Below are 22,140 nucleotides of genomic sequence, written 5' to 3' on the forward strand. Positions count from 1 at the left end.
AATGTAAACATGATACTCTGACGATTCAATCTAAGGGCTATGGTACTCAGGTGACCGTCAAGGCTTGTGGGCCTCTTGTCGATAAAGAGTGGTCTTATAGGCTCTCTGACTTTAGTATATCATTTGAAATATGGAGGGAGAAAACGGCCATAAAATGTCAAATTAAGGTATTTAATAACGAAAAGGTCCAAGGGCATTGATAGTTACTCGAGTTTAAGTATCAATAAAAGAGCAAATCTGAACCAGATTGCATGATAAGTAAAATATACTGAAACAGGAAGATACATTACAAAAAGATAAATCTTCAAGATATTTCCAATGAAAAACAACATTTGGGATTCGTAAGTTGTTAAAGCTTAATGTTGTTTGTGTATGTGGGGGTGTGGAGGGTGCTTAGGGAAGGGTTGTGGAAGATAACAAGATGACGAGCCTCTGATCCCAGAATATAGCGGAACTACTATTACAACCGAATTCTTGTGGATACAGATTCAATGGGGTGTGGAAAATATAATGAGTTTTTACTTATGACCATGAAAGGTTAATAAATGCATTATGACCCTTTCTTAGGGTAATATCAGAGGTCATGAATCTTACAAAACTGGAAAATGTTCATGTCGATGGAATAAATTTATGTAATGGAAGATAACTCTGTCCATTTGTAAAAAATATTTGAAAAATTTGAGGTAGTTTAATCCAGTTTTGATTTAACTTACTATAAACTATTTTTCTTAAAAATCTTGTAAAAGTATCTAATGTATCAACTTATTTAAAAACAAAAATTCAATAAAACTTTCATTATTTCTTTTCAATCCAATGACTAAAACATTTTCCATGTTTCTTAAAACATTAAAAACTAAACAAAAAATAAGTTTGCAAAATAAAACATCGGAAAACTAATTTATTAAAATAAATAAATTCTACATCAATAACATTACTGTGTTATAGTCTGTCTTTCAACCAATTTTCTAAAAATTCCATTTTGGATTTTCATTAGTTCTTGGTATGGTCCTAGCTCAGCCACAGCCCCCAGATCTAGGACTGCGATCTGATTGGCCGATCTGATGGTTGAGAGACGGTGAGCAATGGTGATGACCGTCCTGTCCACCATAAGTTTCTCCAGCGCGTCCTGCACCAAGAATTCACTCTCAGCATCTAAAGCACTGAAAAATATTACCACAATCAATAGGCTTAGAATCATCTTACTTTTTTGAGCTTTTATGGAACTCTGAGGCATTAAAAGCTCATTATGTACAATATTTAGTAACTATTAAGAATGATTTAAAGAGAGATATTGACTAACCTGGTAGCCTCATCCAATAATAGAATTTTGGGATCCTGCAAAAAGAACATTTATTACACGGTGATTGAATATATATTAGCATGAACAGCAATGAGGAATAATTTTTGAAGAAAATTCTTTAACATTTTTACCCTAAACAACTTACCTTAAGAATGGCTCTGGCTATTGCTAATCTCTGTCTCTGTCCACCTGTATACAGATATTCATTAGCATATTAACCCATCTTTTTAGTGCGATAGCACAGATTCAAATGAAATACCTATATATACAATAAGGACCTAAAATGGCCTAAACTGAGCATCATATTTTTGAAACAATTTATTTTAATTATATTATATTAATATTTTTATCAAAGATTTATTGATCAAAGACTTATACTGACAGCAAAATTAGCTGTGATTTATATTTTTCATTTAAAAGAAAAATACACATTTCTGACTGATTTTGATTTAAGTGTTAATTCTAACATCAGAAACTGCCAGTGAGTGAAAATGAATAAAATGAATGGATGAAAAATATATATTCTACCAACATCCTTTAAATAATAAAACAACTTGATTATTAAACCTGAAACATTTTTAAAAACAAAGGAATCATGGGGGCCAAATTTGACTCTTATACACAACCTTCTTGTGAAAGTTTTCAATTTTCACACTAAATAGCTTTAAATTAAAAAATCCTATGTGGAACAAGTAGACTATTTAACCATTTACCTGAAAGCATAAGCCCCCTCTCTCCAACAATGGTGTCAAAGCCATTAGGGAAGGACTTGATAAAGTTGATGGCGTTGGCTTTCCTGGCTGCACTCTCAATCTCTGCTGGAGTGACAGCATCCATGTCAGGGGCTCCATAAACAATGTTCTCAGCGATGGAGCAGGAGAAGAGAGCTGGCTCCTGGCTCACTGTTCCTATCTGGTTCCTGAGCCAGTGTGGGTCCAGGGTTTTTATGTTATGACCGTCCAAAAATACACCACCTAATAAAATCACAAACCATACATGCTCATTTAAGTTTATCGACAATCATTCAAATTGATGAGTCCAAAAAATTACTGTAAAAGTGGTTATTTACGCGTGGGGAAATTCACACTAGTTATGCGGTGGGCTTAAAACTACGTAAAATACCATGCGCATATGGTAAACAAGTGGAAAGCTGTCAATGTGACAGCAAACCAGGTTTTCTTTTATATGAACTGTATCGATAATCCATGTCAACCCTGAATTGATAAACACTATCTACTATATCCAGTGAAATGGATTACCCTATATGTAATATTTTGCCAAAACATGACTAAGTTCAAAAGCTGATATTTTTTCATAAATAATCAGAAATCAAAATCCTAGCAATATGCACACCTCTAATATATGTACAATTAGTCTGCAAAAGGACAACTTCCTATTATGAAAACAGTAGGAGTTATCCGTACAATAAGGGTACCCTATATGCAATAGTTTGCCAAAAAATGACTAAGTTCAAAAGCTGGTATTTTTTTCATAAATTATTAGAAATCAAAATCCTAGCAATATGCACACCTCTGATATATGTACAATTGATCTGTAAAAGAACAACTTCCTATATTGAAAACTGCAGGAGGAGTTATCCGTACAATGAGGGTACCCTTTTACCGCCCACCCGCCATTTTCACCATTTTAATAACCAGATTTTTCTGTTAGAAAACCCAGTTAAAAACTCAACATTTTAGAGTGTTATATCACGCATCTGCATATTCAATACCCACGCGTATTGTTTGAGCATAGAATCCCGTACCTAACCACCAGCATAAATAACCACTCTAACAGTCAAGGAAAACTCTTTATGTATTCATTCCCTAAGTTTAGTTTTGAAGCAAAATCAACAAGTTTTAACATTATACACATAATTTTCAAAACAAAAAGTTTTTAGACTGGTAAACAGGAATGAAACAAAACATGAGTTAATCAAAAATAAATTTGGAGCACTTTGCGGAGATCTGGTTAACTATTTAATGTGGCAGGATTGTGGTCACTCACCATTCTGTGGGTCATAGAACCTTAGCAACAGTGACCCAAGTGTGGATTTCCCCGACCCACTACTCCCAACAACAGCTGTAATCTGACCGGGAGGAACTGTCAGACTCAGGTCATTGAAAATTAAAGACTCGGCTCGGGTGGAGTAGCTGAACATGATGTTCTTGAACTCGATACTGCCAGCAGTGTGAGTAGATGGAATTAATCCTCCTGGAACATTCATTAAAAATATATAAATCTTATCACAGAAAATTATTTCATATCAATGGATGTGAGCACATAACTTCTACCAGAACTCAAACTTTAGATAAACAATGACATTCCCAATGCATATCAGAAATGTGAACAAGAAACACTACTACATGAATACACTAAAAATATAATGCACTTCTAAACAATATTGTTCCTCAAAGATTAATTAATGTTAAGTGAGGATTTGATTAAATGATTACTGTTAGCTATCAAATTTAACTTCATGTGAATTCATAAAGTATATCTGTCTGAACTATTTTTGCAACAGACATAAGAGACAACACAAAGCCTACCGGAGATTGGGATCTGTGGGACGCGGTCTGTTAGCTCCCAGATCCTGGCCGAGGCACCAATTCCTTTCATCAACTCACTATAAAATGATGTCATGCCTGTAAAATAAAACATATCACATGCATTAATTAATGCCAGATCAATAAGAAAATTTTAAGTTTACTTTAATGTAAATAAAATATTCTAGTATATTTATGAATGGTTTTGTCTTATACCAGGGGTAGGCAGTTATGAATATTAAATAATTACTAAATATTCCAAAAACAAAAGTGACTATTACATCAATGTTTTGAATTAAAAGAAATTAATACTGATGATTTACATATTTCTAAACTTTTTTTCTCAAAATATGATATTATTCATGACATCAAAAAATTACTACCCCATCTTTAAAACATTTTATAGTATGCACTCTTTGGCACTAAAGAATGACAACACAGTATTTCATGAATCAGGAATGTTTTTTATATATACCGCTTAGTGAAACTGTGGCATAGGCAGCATACAGCAGAAAGGAGGATAACTCCCCGACAGTGATCATTGAGGATTGCATCATGATTCCTCCACTGTACAGCACCGACAGGATTATCAGGTTACCAGTAAAGCCAGTCTGTCAGGGGAACCAGTCAATAAGATCATTTCACATGAATCAAACAAATAATCATTAAGGGACATTTTTATGTGTATATGTATGTACCGGTAGGTTTCACATTAAAGGACGAATATAAAATGTGCGGTACAAATATTCAGAAATATGTCAGTACTTTGGATGGTGTGAAAATCTATTAAATACTCTATACACCTCAAGTCATGTATTTTACTAATCATTTAGTGGCATCAAAAAGTAATCATAATTTATACCTGATAGATATCTGATTTATTTTTACTATTATGAATTTTTTTTTTTTTGGTCTTAATTTTTTTTCCCATGTAAGCAAGTAACCACAAAATAACACATTTCGGTGTTTATTCATAAGTGTGTATGTGTGTGTGTCACTGTGTGTATGATTGAATGTCTGTTTTGCATGTCTGTTTCTTTGAAAAAGAAATAATTTTAAAAAAGAAAAGTGAAAAAAAAAGAAAAAAGTAATCATAAATATGTATAATATCATTTTTATCAAGGACCGATTACATTTAACAACAAATAATGGCCTTGGGTTCAACATGTATTTACAATGACCATGTAAACAAGAAATGATACTGACTAATCCCCAAAACAATCCTAAAGCAGCTGCCTCTTTCTGCATCAGTTGTAGAACATGTTCTATCTTTGAATTGTAAGCAGCTATTTCCTTGTTCTCTTGGGCAAAGGCTCTCACAGTTCTAATATTACTGATCCTTTCCTCTGCAACCTTAAGGGAAATAAAAAGTTGTTTAATACTAGCAATTTCAAATCTTGTTTTATATTAATTATTCAATGTTGTTTTGAAATACACACCTGGGTAGCATTAGCCAGAGAATCCTGAACATTTTTGGTGATTTTCTTTTGGTAGGAACCGTAGTACCTCGACATCAGGATGAGAGGAGGGACAACACAGACTACTATACCAGTCAATTTCGGAGAAACATACAGCTGCGGTAATTTAAACGAGGCAATACTTATCAACTCATATTTTCATATAAAAAAATTGGATCAAATTAATTATCAATTTTACGGTATCTTTCAGCTCTTTTGTAAGAAACGATCTTGTTTAAAAAAAATGATACATATACATGTGAGTTTTTGACCTAGATGGAAATCAAGATTATTTCTTTTCATCTGTTTATATTATTTATCTTTTATAATCTTATTTCAAAATTCATAAACCTATCTATTAAACATAAAAATTACTCCATCAGTACTACTGACTTACCATCATTCCCACTCCACCAACTCCCTGAGCCACCGCTCGCAGTCCGTCAGAGACGTTCATAGTAATGGACCGCCCAACCAGAGACGTGTCTGTCGACAGCCGGTTAATTAACTCCCCTGTCTTGTTCTTGTCAAAAAATCCAATCTCTTGTCGAACAATAGACGTGAAAAGCTTCTCTCGAAGATTCTTAACTATTATATTGCCTGTAACATGCAAATTAAAACAATGACTGATCATTCTTGCATTAACTAGATGATGATTTTTTCTATCTCATTATGCAATATCAACTTTGATATATAGAACAGTAACCAATACAAATTAAGCTATATTTCCCAAAATTTTTATTCATAACATTCACCTGAATTATTCATGATGTATATTCTGCCCATATTAGATGCAGCACCAATCACAAACACACATATGAGGACCTGGCATATATAAGTGAGGGTGGCAGTCATATTCTCACTGTCAGAGTATATAGTGTCTATCACTTTTCCAATACAGAATGGAATGGATATTGAAATACCACTGGATATGAGCAGTAGTCCCACAGCACCTGCACATTCATAATATGTTATCATAGAAAAAATATCTCAATATAAAAATAATAATTGTTTGAATACTTCTCTTTGTCAAGCCTCGTTTAAAAAAATGGTTATCTAAAAGTACATTTAAAAATTGTGAAATGAGAAAACAAACAAGTATTGCATTTAGGACAACTCTTTACAACTATATCTAAATAAGCATTTTAATCTCCTGCAAAAAGGTCGGCAACCAGGACATTAAAATGTGAGATGGTCATGATGGTTTTTAGAACAAAGTTATAAATTTTATAATACAATAGGTATCTTACCAACTAGTTTCCATTTTTCTGACTTTGCTAGCGACAACAGTCTCTTGATTTCTGTAGATGTCGGAGCTTTCTTTTTTGTCGCCAATTGGCTCTTGTCGACCGCGAGAGAACTAGACTTTCGTCGGAATATAAAGTCCTTGATTTTTGCAAGAACACCTTTTCTAGACGAATTTCCCGCTGATACATGTTTGTATTTGGGAATGACAAACCCTGACCTTTGAGACTTGCGGTACGTCTTACACAGTGTGTAGTGCAATCGTTTTGAAGTGAAAACGTTTGATTTGGGACCAACATATGGTTTAGAAAAGATAGAAAGATTGAATGTCTTTGCATGACAATATGAAGTCCACTTACAGCAAAGCCTGTGTAACATTTTTGATATACGATCCCTGTGAAAACGATGTGCAACAGTTCAAAAAAACACTCCCACTGCAGTCCCTATCACAAATGTCATCTTACGAAATCATTTCTAATGGGCGCGGCCATATTGGATTTTAGACAAGTTGTACATGTGTTCTGTTAAACGGGCCAGCCAATAATTGTCGAAATGCGTTATTATTAATAAAACATAATTATAATATTTCAATTAAGATACATAAGATTAACATGCAGTAATAATCACAAAAAGACAATGTACAAAAATGTTCCTCTGAGGGTCAAGTACAGAATTTAAGCGACTATTAAAAGAAATTCCAACTTTAATCTTGGATTTTCTAACTTTAAAGCTGATTTTTTCCTACTTTAAAGAGGAAATTTCCAGCTTTAATCTTGGAATTTCCAACTTTAATGTTTTCATATAAATATTAAAGCATCAGATATCAAATATTGAAATAATGTTGAATGAAATAAATGTAATAATTACGGAAGCGTATTAGTGCCACTCTAAATATTTTTTTATTTTTTAGAATTCCAACTTTAAAGTTGGAATTTCCAACTTTAATCTTGGAATTTCCAACTTTAAAGTTGGAATTTCCAACTTTATAGTTGATTTTTCCAACTTTAAAGTTGATTTTTCCAACTTTAATCTTGGAATTTCCAACTTTAAAGTTGATTTTTCCAACTTTAATCTTGGAATTTCCAACTTTAATCTTGGAATTTCCAACTTTAAAGTTGGAATTTTAAAGTTGGAATTTCCAACTTTAATCTTGCAATTTCCAAATTTAATCTTGGAATTTCCAACTTTAATCTTGGGTCCAATTCAACATATTTATTAATTGTTCAAGATTATCATGCACATACTACCGTATATGTATCTGTTAACTGAAAATTCTTTGTTGAAAATTGCAGAATAGATTATTGTTTACATATAATTACTTTCCTTAATGTTTTTCAGTACTATGCTTCATTATGCTTACTCCTTTTATTTCTTTTATTTATTGAGGATTTTTTAAATTTATTTTATATGTATATGATACAATCAAGCAACGTTTTATACACATATATATATATTGATTATGACATACCGGTAGTTATTGTTTTCATGGAATTCAAAAATTAAAATTGAAATTATAATTATGACATGTTCTATTAATTCCAGTGAGTTCGAGTTGTTGTATTATTATATTGAGTTCTTCTTGAAAGCAAATGAACTCCCCCATTCTTTTTATGAGTAAAGCCTAATTCACACTGAACAAAAAATCATAGTATATATCTATCTATCTATATATACAAATATAATAAAAATCAACTTTAAAGTTGATTTTTCCAACTTTAAAGTTGGAAATTCCAAGATTAAAGTTGGACATTCCAAGATTAAAGTTGGAAATTCCAACTTTAAAGTTGGAAAAATCAACTTTAAAGTTGGAAAAATCAACTTTAAAGTTTGAATTTCCAAGATAAAAGTTGGAAAAATCAACTTTAAAGTTGGAAATTCCAACTTTAAAGTTGGAAATTCCAACTTTAAAGTTGGAATTTTAAAGAATAAAAATACAAAGTGGCACTTATACGCTTCCGTAATTAATAGATAGCGTTGATAAAATTTCAAGTTTAAAGTTTGAAATTCCAGGTTGGAAAGGAAAAATTAACTTTAACGATAAATTCCAACTTTCCAAAATAGGTTACTAACCATAAAAATGCATTTCATAGATTTGTTTAAAATATATTTAATCCAAAATGAGCCCGAAGTGTAATCTTAATACGATTCTTGTTTATATATGTTTTACATATCTGTTCCATACAGCAAAACTCGGATATAGCGAAGTCCTAGGAACCGGTGAAAATTCGTTGTATCCGTATAAATAAATCGCAATGCTACGTATGGCGACTGCGTTATATATGGCATGTTTCAGTTACTCTACATGACCACCATTTGTGATATGCACACTGCATGAGACATTCATAAATATGAAAATGAAGTAAACGATACTTCATCGGAAAATATCAATGCAAAAATAGTTTCATTTTATGTTTTTCTTGTGATAATTATTTCAACTGGTATTGTTTTTAACCTTTGAATCTATGAATTATATCGACATTATAAACAATGTAGATTTCGTTATCTTCAACTATACCGGACTCGAATCAATAAGCTCCGGATTTATGATAGATTAAATCACTGTATTCGATCACCAGTACTAATCAACTAATGATTCTGTATTCCTTAAATTCAATGTTATATCCAAGTTTTTTGTAACCTTGTAAACCGTACAATTATGCATGGACTTTTAAAGAAGTTTACCGGAGACGCCATAAAATGCATCTATATCCGTTATTCGTTCTATATTCGTGATCGTACTGAACGGATTTTACTTCATGTGTATACTCAAGTTTCGATATATCAAGATCGTATTAAACCGGATTTTATAACACATGTTCACAATGTATTGTATTCTGCGGGAAATATGCAACATTAAACTACGTACGTGATTAAAAAACTATAATAGTCTAAGTTTGTTATTTGCGGCTGTGCGTGTTTGGTTTTGTTTTGTTGTTTTTTCTTAAATTATCAATTAAGTATATTTTAAAATTATTTTGGGTTTCTTTCGTTTGATTTGATTCTACATTTTAGCTGCTATATTGAATTCTCAAGTCTGCAAGAAAAATGGTGTATTGTTGTATTGGGGTTATTCTTTATTTTTCTTTTTGGAGGGGAAGGCGATATAAGTGCACATTTCAGCCATTTTTAGAGATTTTTTTAGCGATCTGTTCGTGAATCGACCACACTGTCGTCGTTGGCACAACAGAGACATGTAAACTTTTTATCATGAAAGAAATTATAGAGATTGTTGACATCCGGTGACAGTGCATATCAAACCACTTACACGTAAAGTCACAAGAAATTCAAATTAAAGAGGTATTATCCTAAGACTTAAATATTTTGTTCAGAGAAGATGAATACAATTTCCGCCTTCGTTGTTGGTACACTGTAATTAATAGTCTATTGTAAAACTATAGTTTATATAAATGACTATGTCCTACTATAAGTAAGGGTCAGTTGGCTAGTCAGTGCCTCCTTTTCGGGTGCTGTGGCTGCCTCTATCAGCCCGAAGAAAACATGTCGGAAAAACACATAGTTATCGTTGGAGCAGGTTTGGTAAGTATCCTTAAGTATTCTTATGCTGTCTTTTAGAAGGTTGGGTGGTAAATACATAACATTTGATATACCTTATATTGATAAAATTGGTTTGTTTATCCATAAACTATTACTTCGTAAGGAACTATTCAATGAATTTTAACATTTAAATCTAAATATTTGTTTTACAGCTCATCTTTTTATGATATTTCTATATAAAGTCTAAAAATCAACCACGGCCTCCAAGCCCCCGTGAAAGTATAAACTATTAAAACTTTAATCCCAGCAAATATATGAACATTTTCTTGGTCTATTCAAGGTAGGAACTCTGAACGCTATTTTGTTGGCAAAACGGAATTTGACCGTGAGTGTGTACGAGAAAAGACGTGGTAAGTTGTTTATATAGTATTGATATTGATCTAACAAGGTCATCTTTAATATACAATGGATACTTATTTACATAATGAAGATTCATTGTACGATAAAGTGTAAATAAGTTAATTAACTGTAAGAGAGCAGTGAAAACAATGAAGAAAATAAGTTAAGGAAAATAATCAGAAAATTGAAAACCGCTAGTTCCTTTTCTGTTACCAAAAATCAAAATGCGTATGCTGCATTACTAGTCTATTTTTCAGTAAGAAAATAATGTTGAAATAAATATTTTTTTCTTCGAAACATGATACTGTAGATAAATGCCAATTTCCCTTTGAGTAAAGTATTTTCGCTATCATTTGATAACAACAGACCTTAGAAGAGAGCCACCCCCGTCAGGACGGCGGACAACCAACCTGGCACTGACCAGTCGGGGGATGGCGGCGCTCAAACAGGTGGGCGTGGCCGAGCAGATCGCCCCCTACCAGGTGGCTATGTTCGCCAGAATGGTACACGAGGTGGACGGGACAATGCATCCGCTCTACTATGGCCGGAAAGAACAGGTTTCCAAGCTTAAATTCACAAAGCAATTTTTTAATATAAATTTTGATATCAATAACTACATATATGAACTATTACTTTTATCAGATTTAGTCAGTTTGTGGGCTAGTTCTCCAAGGTCAGGAGACAGATCTCTCTCTCTCTCTCTCTCTCTCTCTCTCTCTCTCTCTCTCTCTCTCTCTCTCTCTCTCTCCGATTTACTTACAAAAGCTTGAGTGTAAATACAAGTATTGTTAAATGTTAGTTTTGGGATTAGATAATTATCACGTTTGTCTTCATGGAACTGCAAAGGGCGTAACCATTGTACATTGTATTGTATTGTTTATTACCAAGAACCATACGATTCATAGGTTTAACATATATACATAGGTGAACAAACATATGAAAACAATTTTTAAAAACAAAAACAAAAAAGAAAGACCATCACAATCTTGTATTAGACTGCGTGTGCACATAGCAGTCTGCAAAATTTACATGACAGAAGTAAACAGGATAATGAAGAATATATTATCAAAACAAAAATTAATTATAATTTTATCGTAATTTTGAGCATTTATATAAGTATTTTCCCAAATTGCACAACTCTTTGATATTCTTTGTTGAAAGTAATTGAATAAGTTTAAAAACAGAAGGCTTTTCATAATAATATTTTTTTACATACAACTTTCTTATTTCCTTATAAAATGGACAGATTAAAATAAAATGAAACTCATCTTCAATCTGTGATAGTGAACATAGTTTACAAACTCTCTCATTTCTATGGATATTATAAAATCTGCCACGCTCAATCTCGAGTTGATGAGAGGATAAACGGTATTTACTTATAAATTGAACATATACAGTTGGTATTGGTTTTCTTAAATATTCTTGTACTTCAAAATTATAACATAAGTGCTTATACATTGTACATTTGGGAGAATTTTCAAAGTAGCCATGTCCTTCTTGTATAAACATGTCGGTCAACCTCTGCTTCACTTCATGTAGGAATACATGTTCATTAAATTGTTCTTTACAGTTCCATATATATCCAAAACCTAAATTGTTAATCAATTGTTTTATGTATGAGAGCCAACAATTAGAGGCTAACTGTGTTTCACATTCATTTACCATATCTTGGTATATATTGCTTAAAATACAATTATCACTATTCTTTAACTTTATCCAATATTTCAACATTCTATAATTTCTATCCAACTGCAGTGGTTTACGACCTAATTCAAAATACACCATCATTGATGTAACACTATTCTTAACACATAATAACTTCTTACAAAAATCTAAATGTATACTTTCTAATTCACTTGCTGGGTGCTGTCCCCATAATTCACAACCATAATGTACTATGCTACCAATATATGTATCAAACAGTGACAATTTTGTATTAACATTCAATTGCAATGGCTTCATTTTGGACAATAAACAATACATCGCTTTTCTACTTTGTGATGCTAAAACGCTTTGCGTTTTATGAAAACTGCCATTAAAATTCAAAGTTATACCAAGATAATTGAAGTTTTCAACAATATCAATACATTCATTTTTATAATTCCAACAATAATTATTTTTCAACCTTCCACCTTTTCTAAATACAACAATTTTTGTTTTATCTACATTAACTTTTAACTTCCACTTGGATGTATATTGCTGTAAACAATCCAGCATATTTTGTAAACCTTGCTCTGTCTCTGAAAAAAGTACAGTGTCGTCTGCATACATAATTAAGAATAAAGCAATATCTCTAATTTCAACAGGTAGACACATCTCCTTTATGAATTCAATTTCAAAATCATTTACGTACAAGGAAAATAAGAAAGGAGACAGAGACTCACCCTGCATCAAACCCTCGAGACAATAAAAAAACTCGGATATATGATTTTGATATTTTACACATGACTTTATGTTACTATACATAGACTTTATAATATTTAACATACGACAATCAACACCACTTCTTGCTAATTTAAAAAACATTAGATTTCTATCAATTTTGTCAAAAGCCTTTTGATAATCTACAAAACAGCAAAATAATTTTTTCCTCTTTGCAATACTTCGACTAATCAACCAATGTAAAATAAAAATTGCATCTGTTGTACTATGTCCAGCTCTAAAGCCAAATTGAGCATCAGTGATTACATTATATGCCTTGGACCAATTACATAATCTGTCGTTCAATAGAGATGTAAATATTTTAGATAGACAGCTTACAAGTGTGATACCTCTGTAGTTATTACAGTCCACAGAGTCTTCTTTTTTATAAATAGGAGTTATAATACCTTCCGACCATATTTGGGGAAAGATACCGGAAGAAAAAACAATATTAAATAAGTCAACTAAGTATGTAGTAAGATAGTCACCAAACGCAATAAAATATTCATTCAAAAGATTGTCCATTCCTGGAGACTTGTCCATTTTCAAACGTTTTATGACGCGAGTTACCTCCTCTGTTGTTATTGGACCGTTAAGTTCGGGGTACGAAGAAGTGTCCGTTTCAGCGAATGTTTCCTGATCGGAGTAGGTGTTGTTATCCGAGGAGGACAGCTCTTTAAAATGATCATGAAAATTTATAATAGTTGGTCCTTGTATAGGATTCTTCTTATGTTAACGAAAGAAATGGTAGAATTGTTTGGGGTTCTTCTTTTTTAAATATGCCATATGATCTCCTTGGTATCGGAGGTAAACACGCTTAAGTTTTCCTTCGTATTTTTTATAAGTTCTTTTTGCTGAAACCAGAAGAGTTCTATTGTAATGAGTTTTTGCACTATTGAACAGTTTCAAATTCCGTAAATAGATTCTCCGAAGGTTTACAAGGTTTGTAAGTTCTTTACTTTTCAGTGTTATATATTTATCACATTTGCCTTCATGATATAATATTTACATTGTCCAGTGTCTTTGCCTATGATAACACTACGTATCGATTTTGTACTATATAACCCTTAACTTCAAATAATGCCAAATTGAGGCGCCAGCGGGTTTGCTTATTTTTATTTAAATATTTAATCGTACGATAGCTTAAATTATATAAACATAAGTAATAAGGAATCATTCTTTGTGTATCATGAGGTGATAATTTCGGTCGGGGCGTGATCAAATCTATCATAAAGCCCTTATTAGATTTGATCACGCCCCGACCGAAATTATCACCTCGTAGTACTCAAAGAATGATTCCTTAAATAAATCGCATAACCATTGTAAGTTCTTCCTTTTTTTCAGTTCATTTTGTCAACACAGAGAAATAAATTGAATGAAATCCTTTTAAATGGTAAGAGCACTATCCAGAATGATTTTAAATCAGTAGATGTAATATAATCCAATATATTTACATATCTATGGTATGATACCATGATATTGTATTAATATAATACAATATAAAACATCAGCTTTGCACTTTAGTTGAGATGTACAATGACATTTGTTGATTGATGTATTAATTAATGAATTCTTTGTAAATCCAGCCGCAGAAAAGTTTCCAAACCTCACGTGTTTCTTTGAGCACAAACTGACATCATGCAACTTAAAGACGGGACAGTTAGAGTTTTTACAGTATGTCGCAAATTTGATTCTTTATTCCCTCACACTACCCAACTTCTAAGCATATAAAAACTAGAAAATTGCAAATACATCGAAATGATTTTTTTTCAAGTAAGGGTAAAAAGGTGCGCGTGCAGGCGGACGTGGTGTTCGGTAACGACGGAGCTCATTCCACCATACGCCTGGAAATTATGAAATGTTCCCTGATGGACGTCCAGCAGATTTATGTCCCCTACGGTTACATCGAGTTACCCGTGGCCAAGACTAAAAACAACGATGTAGGTTACCATTCAGTTACCGTCGGTTACCTTTTAGTTTCATTGACATTTCAGCTATGTGGGTCAACCCAACCATTCACTTACTTTTATAACGGTAATCGTGTAGTATCATAGCCACTTCATCCATTGTTCTGTATGTAACTAGTGATACACTGTACACCTTTGTCAGTTTGCATTGGAGCCACAACATCTCCATCTGTGGCCCCGTGACGACTTCTTAATGCTCTGTACAGCGAACTGGGATAGAACTTTCAACATAGCCCTCTTCATGAGGTTTGAAACGTTTTCCAGTTTAAAGACGGAAGACGATGCGGTAGAGTTTTTTAAGAAACACTTCCCAGACGCTCTGGCGTTAGTTGGAGAGTATGTGTATTGTGTTTGTAGCTTCATTGAGATATGTTGAGCAATTTCCAATAAAAAATGTCGCAGATATTACAAGTGTTTATGAATTATTTTGAAGGAAAAACCTTCGGTCTTCTTTTCCCACATGGTATCCTTATCCAATGGTTACAATAAAGGTAATGTTTGATGTATAACCAATGTGAAGTGATTTATTCATAGTTGTGTCTTTTCTTAATCAATTCGGTAATTTAGGACTGGGTTTTTTTCAGTGTTCTCCGTACCACATCGAGGGCAAAGCTTTGATAATGGGGGATGCCGCCCATGCCATGCTGCCATTCCTTGCACAGGGCGTCAATTCCGTACGTCATGTTCTTCACTGTATTAATTCAATGTAATCTACTGTATACAGGGGTATTTTCGCCTCGTGTAATTTTTGCCTTCCAACACTTGCAAAAAGTTTCACCCAGTCTTGAATTCGCCCAAACACAGTTTTGTTTTAAGATTCTCATCCAAAAAATCTTGACAAAATGTCAATTGTCAAAATTCTAATCCGTCGGGGGGGGGGGGGGGGGGGGGGTACTATATAACTTCAATTTCACTCCTCATTTCCTTATTTACATATCAATTTTTTTACATACTCCCAAAAAAGTGGGGGGGGGGCAACTCCATGATAATTCCATTTTTTATATGTAAATTTTAAAAAATTTGTTGCTGTGAGAAAAAGTGGGGGGCCAGGCCCCCCCTGCCCCCCCCCCTGATGCTACGTGCCTGGGTGTACGTGGCGAAAATAAAAAGGGGGCAAATTTTTCCTGCTTACAGTTTCTTCAACTATCTCATAGCAGAATCTGTAATTTACTATATTTGCAGGGATTTGAAGATTGCATGCTTCTGAACAGTCTGCTAGATATACACAAAGACAACTTCGGTAATTGGCCTACTATTTCACTATTTGTGCTTGTACAACTTACACACGAAACCTTAATGTTACGCGGATTTTAATCACATTATCACATAAAATTGTCACGTCAATGCAAATTTAATTTTCATTGTTTTGTTAATCACAACGGGATATGACATACACTCCTGATTCATATAACACATATTCTTTATTTCTGATCCTTTGAATACAGCGGCTGCTTTCTCGGAGTACTCCAGATGTAGAAAAGCGGACGCCCACGCAGTCTGTGACCTTACCTTGTACAACTTCCTGGAGGTGGGAACACTCCCTTCTGACCAAAAACACTGACCAATTTCCGTCTGTTAAAACAAAGATCGAAATATGTTACTTAAATCTTTCTCAATTCTTTTTAAATCACAAAATAAAAAAGGAACTCTGTATACCATTAAGTATCAGAATATAGATTTGTCCACGCTTACACAGATTATTGGTGATGTTATAATGTGATGTTTGATTTCCTTTGTTCTCTTTGGTTTTGAGGTACTATTTTAACTACTGCCGCGGATTTTTGTCTGATTTAGATGAGACAGTTAGTGAACACGAAGACTTTTCGCTTAAAGAAGAAGCTGGACAATATCCTCCACGCCATTCTGCCAAGCAACTGGATCCCCCTGTACTCCATGGTAGGAATTTACTCAGTGGTTGCTCAAAATTTACTAAGTTTGATCTGTTTGCACACATTTTTAAAAGGTACAATCAACAATTTAAAATATGCATGTACGTTAATTTTGTATTATCATTTTATCGTCATCAAATGTTGAAAGAAAGCACTCTATTGTACAAAGTTAAGTGTGAACTGATCGTGACAAGGTCGAGTCAAATCAGCCAATACAATGGACGTTTGTTGATCCACATAGCTTAGTCACCGGTGGCCATTGAACAGGCAATCCTGGAATTTCCATTGCTTCTTCAAGGATGTGTGTTCCTCTGATTAAGCATTTTAAAAGACTAAATAAAAGAAGTTTTATATATAATTTCCATTTAGATATATTCAACCGCAGTGTAGATGTTCTTATTAATAAAATTCAACGGAGAAAGGTTATTTACAAAACTTACAAACCCATGTTGTAGCAAAAGAACAGTTACTGAATATTTTTCTGCAATTAATCAAACGTATACATACAAACATGCACAGTTATATATAGATTATATTTACTACTTCACTTTTCTCGGTATTAAAGAAAAATTAAAACCTCTATCTTCGTATATAACAGTCCTCTTGTGATCCGTCATACACATGTCCCCGAAAGATAAACGATAAGTGGGTAGATTCGGAAGAACATAGTACATGTATCTTACGAGGCAATGAGTGAAATTAAACTGTACAGGATACTATTTTTACATGTGTAGATGGCAATAGTTATGACCATAACAAATACCTCGGGAATACGTGTTTTTAGTATATACACATATGATTAATTAATCATTCTTTATCAATAATTAATATTTCTTGATGAATTACAGGTGGCATTTACAGATATAAGGTACCACATATGTAAGCAGAGGAAACAGTATCAAGATCAGGTAACATTCAGTCCCAACCATTATATAAATAGTGTCTGTTTGGGAGGGTAACTGTTGAAATTCACACACCGAGAAAGCCATTGTCAACCGACGCGAAGCGAAGGTTGACAATGGTTTTCGAGGGGTGTCAATTTCAACAGTTACCCTCCCAAACAGGCGCTATTTATTTTATTATACTGAATAAAAAAAATTTCCATCTTTTTATAAAAAATGAAGTGAATTCTATGGCGAACCGTACGCGCATAATTTACGCGCATGTAACAATATATAACTAGTGCGTGTTTGGGAGGGTAACAGTTGAAATTGACACCCCGAGAAAACTATTTTCATTCGTTGTGTTACCCGTTGCCAAGTGTGTTACTAACGCTGAGGGTAATAGAACGAATTATCAACTGCGTCTAAACCAATCAGATTTCAGTGTTTAACATGAAAGTTTAACAAAACGAATTGTTACATGCGCGTAAATTATGCGCGTACGGTTCGCCGTAGAATTCAAGTCATTTCTATATAAAAGCAGTAAAATTTCTCTAAGATTAAGACATTCAGTATAATAAAATAAATAGTGCCTGTTTGGGAGGATAACCGTTGAAAATGACACCCCTCGAAAAACATTGTCAACCTCCGCTTCGCGTCGGTTGACAATAGTTTTCTTGGGGTGTCAATTTCAACGGTTACCGTCCCAAACAGGCACTAGTTATATATTGTTATACTTTCATGTTAAATACTGAAATCTGATTAGTTTAGACGCAGTTCATAATCCTTTCTATTATCCTCAGCGTTATAGCAACGCAATTAGCAACGGGTAACATTATTATTACATGCGCGAAAATTATGTGCGTACGGTTCGCCGTAGAATTCACGTTTATTCCTATGGAAAAGCAGTTAAGTTTTCTTTAAAATTAAGACATTCAGTATAACAAAATGAATAGTGCCTGTTTGGCAGGATTACAGTTGAAATTGACACCCCTCGAAAACCATTGTCAACCTCCGCTTCGCGTCGGTTGACAATAGTTTTCTCGGGGTGTCAATTTCAACTGTTACCCTCCCAAACAGGCACTATTTATATAGTGTTACCCGTTGCCAAGTGTGTTGCTAACGCTGAGGGTAATAGAACGTTTTACCAACTGCATCTAAACCAATCGGATTTCAGTATTTAACATGAAAGTATAATGATATCATTTAGGCAGTGATATTCATAAGATCTTTACTAATTTCGTGGTTTTTAAATAACTGGATTTATTTTTGTACCTCTTTTCATTCAATCTAGATCTAGAGTAAAGTTTACAAAAAAATATTTAGAAGCTACAGTAATTGTATGGGGAGATTGCCTTTAAAAGTTTTTGTTGTGTTAAAGTTAACAAATTCATAACTTTGATTTTAAACTGTTACAGTGGGTTTTTTTCTTTTGTTGCAGATTTTGAACTGCATCCTGGTGTTAGGAGCAGCTTTATTGTTTTCTCTTCTCATCACTACAGTAATATGGGTGTACGTTAGTTGGGACAGACACGGGTAGAGATTGTCCCACTGCGAACTCGCTGTTCATATTTACTCTATTTTGACTTTATTTTGTTTTAAATAAAGTTGACGAAGCTTTTTGTTTAATAAGCGATTGACACTTTCAGACTACATGTATACATTTGGTATCATACAGGGACAGATTGTTATGCTTTATTTAAGAACAAAAATTCCTGGAATTATTGATTATTGGTTCAATACATAAAAGAGTCATTGGATTAGCTACTACACCCTAACCTGAGAATTTTCATTCAGTTTACTTATGTCATCACTTGTCATTTTTTCAGTCTTTTTTATATATACATATAGATAGTCAAGCATAATGAAAATACTGTTATTAATCTTCAGTTCGGAATAAGGCATGCCTTGTTTTTAAAGTCCAGTGGATTCTGAGCACAGGGGTTCTATGTGTGTCACATGTCTGTTGAATCATGTACATTGTTGTCTTTGTGGACACTCGTCTAATAAACACTGACAGCTTCATCGTTGTTCAATTTATTAAATTGCATTTTGGTATTATATTTTACTATTTAATCATTATGAACCAGTTTGCACATTGCATACATAGACATCAGACATATGTGGACCTTTGGGAGACGGCATACATAATATACATATCCATCGTTTTAATTTCAAACTCTTTTAGTCAGTCATATACGCATGCAACATCCATCAACCCAATCGTTTTGAAATGAAGGGATACAGTTCCAGATTAATTCAAAAGTAGAAATGGATGAAAAAATCGTGATCTGACATGTCCTTTAAATAATATTACATAATATATTAATCATTCGTTATTAATCATTTTAAAATTAGGCGATTGCATACATATCATACGTACATGAATGACACGCCAAATTCATTAGTAAGAGCATAACGTTATTTCTAGCGTATTTAATTTGTTTCACGATCTCCGCTAGCCACGGGTTTCGATCACCTCCACTCCCCATAAACATATTGACTACCTCAGGGTTTCCGGGTCCCTCCCCTCAAAGTATACCGAAAACTCTTTGCGGATATAAACTAAATAACTTTATACATGTAGTTTTTTATGCATCCGTTAAGTTTTTTCTAATGATTGTGAACTGTAATATACGAATGCAAATCCAAGTTTTGTCTGTAAATAAACGTTTCAACAACAGATTTTGCTACTAGAATTTAGATATTTTATTTGTAATAAATCACTTTCTTACTACTAAGGTGCACTATTTGTGTATCACCGTTCCACAAATCGTGAAATATATATATATATATATATATATATATATATATATATATATATATATATATATATATATATATATATAAAGCACTAAAAATAACCAACGACACGAACAATAAAGTAAAATATTGTCAAATTTTCGGGACAACCCGTCCCTTCTTCAGGACAACAAAATAAAAACTACATAAGAAAGAAGAAACACATCTACAAAACTAGCACTAAACTAAACTAAATAATATATAAAAACTAGATAATGTTTAAGCACCGGATCAAAACGTGGCAGCTACATCTTTATATTTAAGAATTCGAGCCCGAGAAAGAAAAATCCCGTCCGACGCAGCGGACGGTCTGCGAAGAGAAAGATAACGCGAACGAATTAACTTGCTAATTGGGGGTTGCTGTTAATTAAGTTGTACTAGTAAGATAATTCGTACATGTAGTGAAAGTTTGTAGGGACGATTGGCCCTGTAAAAGACCACATAAATAATCATGAATGTAAAAACTAATGGAAGTGAAATAAAGAAAAAGAACAAAACCGATTAAGGAAATAGCTAATAATTTGAATAAATAACATGATTAATAGTTTGTACATGGACCGAAAAAGATGAAGATGGTGATATTGCTACGAAAACAAATCAGTACTTAGTTGATGTTCATTTTGGTGAAGTCACTTAATTTGTTAATGCCGTCAGGGCGGAATGACTTCAGTCTATGCATCCAAAATTTTTCTTTATTTTTTCTCTCCGCATCTGTCCAGTTAGGGTTGTGATCAATGACCAAAACCATCATGTCCTCCCATTTGTGACCATCTAAATTAAAATGTTCCCCGACGGGTTCTTTAATTTTCTTAGTTTTGATGGTGGAACGATGATTATTGATGCGCCTGCGGAGGTCTCCTGTTTCCCCTACGTATTGTTTCTGACAAAATTTACAATTGATGAGATATACACAATTGTCCGTACGACAAGAAGTACTTGCGAAAATTGTGTAAGTACGTAAGTAAGTAATGGGGCTAGAGAAGTCGTCTGCATCAGAGCTGTGTTTGCACAACAGACATCTGGTGTCAGAACAAGTTCTGCATTTAGGCCCCTAAGGACAGGGTGGTAAGAAGTGACAAATGGGACCTTGTTGTCTTCGTTTTGGGGTTTATATTTCAGAAGGGATAAACGATCCTCTTTAGCTAAATCATCAATTGCATTCTGTACAGAGTGCGAGCTGTAGCCCCTGGCACATAAGTGGGATTTTAGGAGCTGACTTTGCTCAGAGTATAGTTCTTGAGTTGAACAAATACGTCTGACTCTGGTGGCTAGGACTTTTGGTATGCCTCTAAAAGTATGAGGTGGGTGGCAGTTAGACGTCATTAAATAGAGGTGGGAATCTGTAGGTTTAGTAAGAAGATTGAAATCGAGTTTACCATCGACTAAAGTTGAAGTAGTGTCAAGTATGGAACGCCATAGCTGACTTATGTGGCTATTTTATATGTAGATGGTGCTTTATTATATTATGTTGTGGTTATTTCATGTGAAGATGGTGCTTTATTATATGAAGATGGTGCTTTATTATATGAAGGTGGTGCTTTATTATATGAAGATGGTGCTTTTTATGTGAAGATGGTGCTTTATTATATGAAGATGGTGCTTTATTATATGAAGGTGGTGCCTTATTATATGAAGATGGTGCTTTTTTATGTGATGATGGTGCTTTGTTATATGAAGATGGTGCTTTATTATATGAAGATGGTGTTTTTTTATGTGCTTTTTTTTTTATGTGATGATG

The 22,140-nt window shown here is 33.4% G+C and overlaps 2 protein-coding genes across 2 annotated transcripts; one reads left to right on the top strand and one right to left on the bottom strand.

Moving 5' to 3' along the window:
• Nucleotides 1-884: 884 nt before the first annotated feature.
• On the bottom strand, nt 885-7,063 carry LOC105326756 (ATP-binding cassette sub-family B member 10, mitochondrial). Its single transcript, XM_011426940.4, has 12 exons — nt 6,554-7,063; nt 6,059-6,256; nt 5,701-5,903; nt 5,286-5,420; nt 5,053-5,199; nt 4,322-4,457; nt 3,850-3,945; nt 3,308-3,514; nt 2,014-2,274; nt 1,446-1,489; nt 1,301-1,335; nt 885-1,160 (listed from the first exon to the last, which is right to left on the bottom strand). The coding sequence occupies exons 1-12, from the start codon at nt 6,924-6,926 to the stop codon at nt 932-934; spliced, it is 2,064 nt and encodes a 687-aa protein (XP_011425242.3). The 5' UTR covers nt 6,927-7,063; the 3' UTR covers nt 885-931.
• A 2,783-nt stretch (nt 7,064-9,846) lies between these two features.
• Nucleotides 9,847-19,729, top strand: LOC105326901 (kynurenine 3-monooxygenase). Its single transcript, XM_011427135.4, has 14 exons — nt 9,847-10,085; nt 10,384-10,453; nt 10,809-10,999; nt 14,208-14,256; nt 14,450-14,537; nt 14,638-14,803; nt 14,973-15,166; nt 15,264-15,321; nt 15,415-15,504; nt 16,013-16,070; nt 16,276-16,358; nt 16,625-16,726; nt 17,568-17,627; nt 19,042-19,729. Exons 1-14 carry the CDS (start codon nt 10,047-10,049, stop codon nt 19,138-19,140), a joined length of 1,347 nt encoding a protein of 448 aa, XP_011425437.3. The 5' UTR covers nt 9,847-10,046; the 3' UTR covers nt 19,141-19,729.
• Nucleotides 19,730-22,140: the final 2,411 nt, after the last annotated feature.

This window comes from Magallana gigas, chromosome 6 (genome assembly GCF_963853765.1).
Source record: "Magallana gigas chromosome 6, xbMagGiga1.1, whole genome shotgun sequence".
Lineage (NCBI taxonomy): Eukaryota > Metazoa > Mollusca > Bivalvia > Ostreida > Ostreidae > Magallana > Magallana gigas.

Coding starts and splice junctions, on each gene's coding strand:
- LOC105326756 (XM_011426940.4), bottom strand. CDS start 6,926: ATGTTACACAGGCTTTGCTGTAAGTGGACTTCATATTGTCATGCAAAG. Junction 6,257..6,553: donor AGAAAAATGGAAACTAGTTG/GTAAGATACCTA, acceptor ATGAATGTGCAG/GTGCTGTGGGACTACTGCTC. Junction 3,946..4,321: donor TGCCACAGTTTCACTAAGCG/GTATATATAAAA, acceptor TTTATTTTACAG/GCATGACATCATTTTATAGT.
- LOC105326901 (XM_011427135.4), top strand. CDS start 10,047: ATGTCGGAAAAACACATAGTTATCGTTGGAGCAGGTTTG. Junction 14,257..14,449: donor GAATGAAATCCTTTTAAATG/GTAAGAGCACTA, acceptor TTGTAAATCCAG/CCGCAGAAAAGTTTCCAAAC. Junction 15,322..15,414: donor ATCCAATGGTTACAATAAAG/GTAATGTTTGAT, acceptor GGTTTTTTTCAG/TGTTCTCCGTACCACATCGA.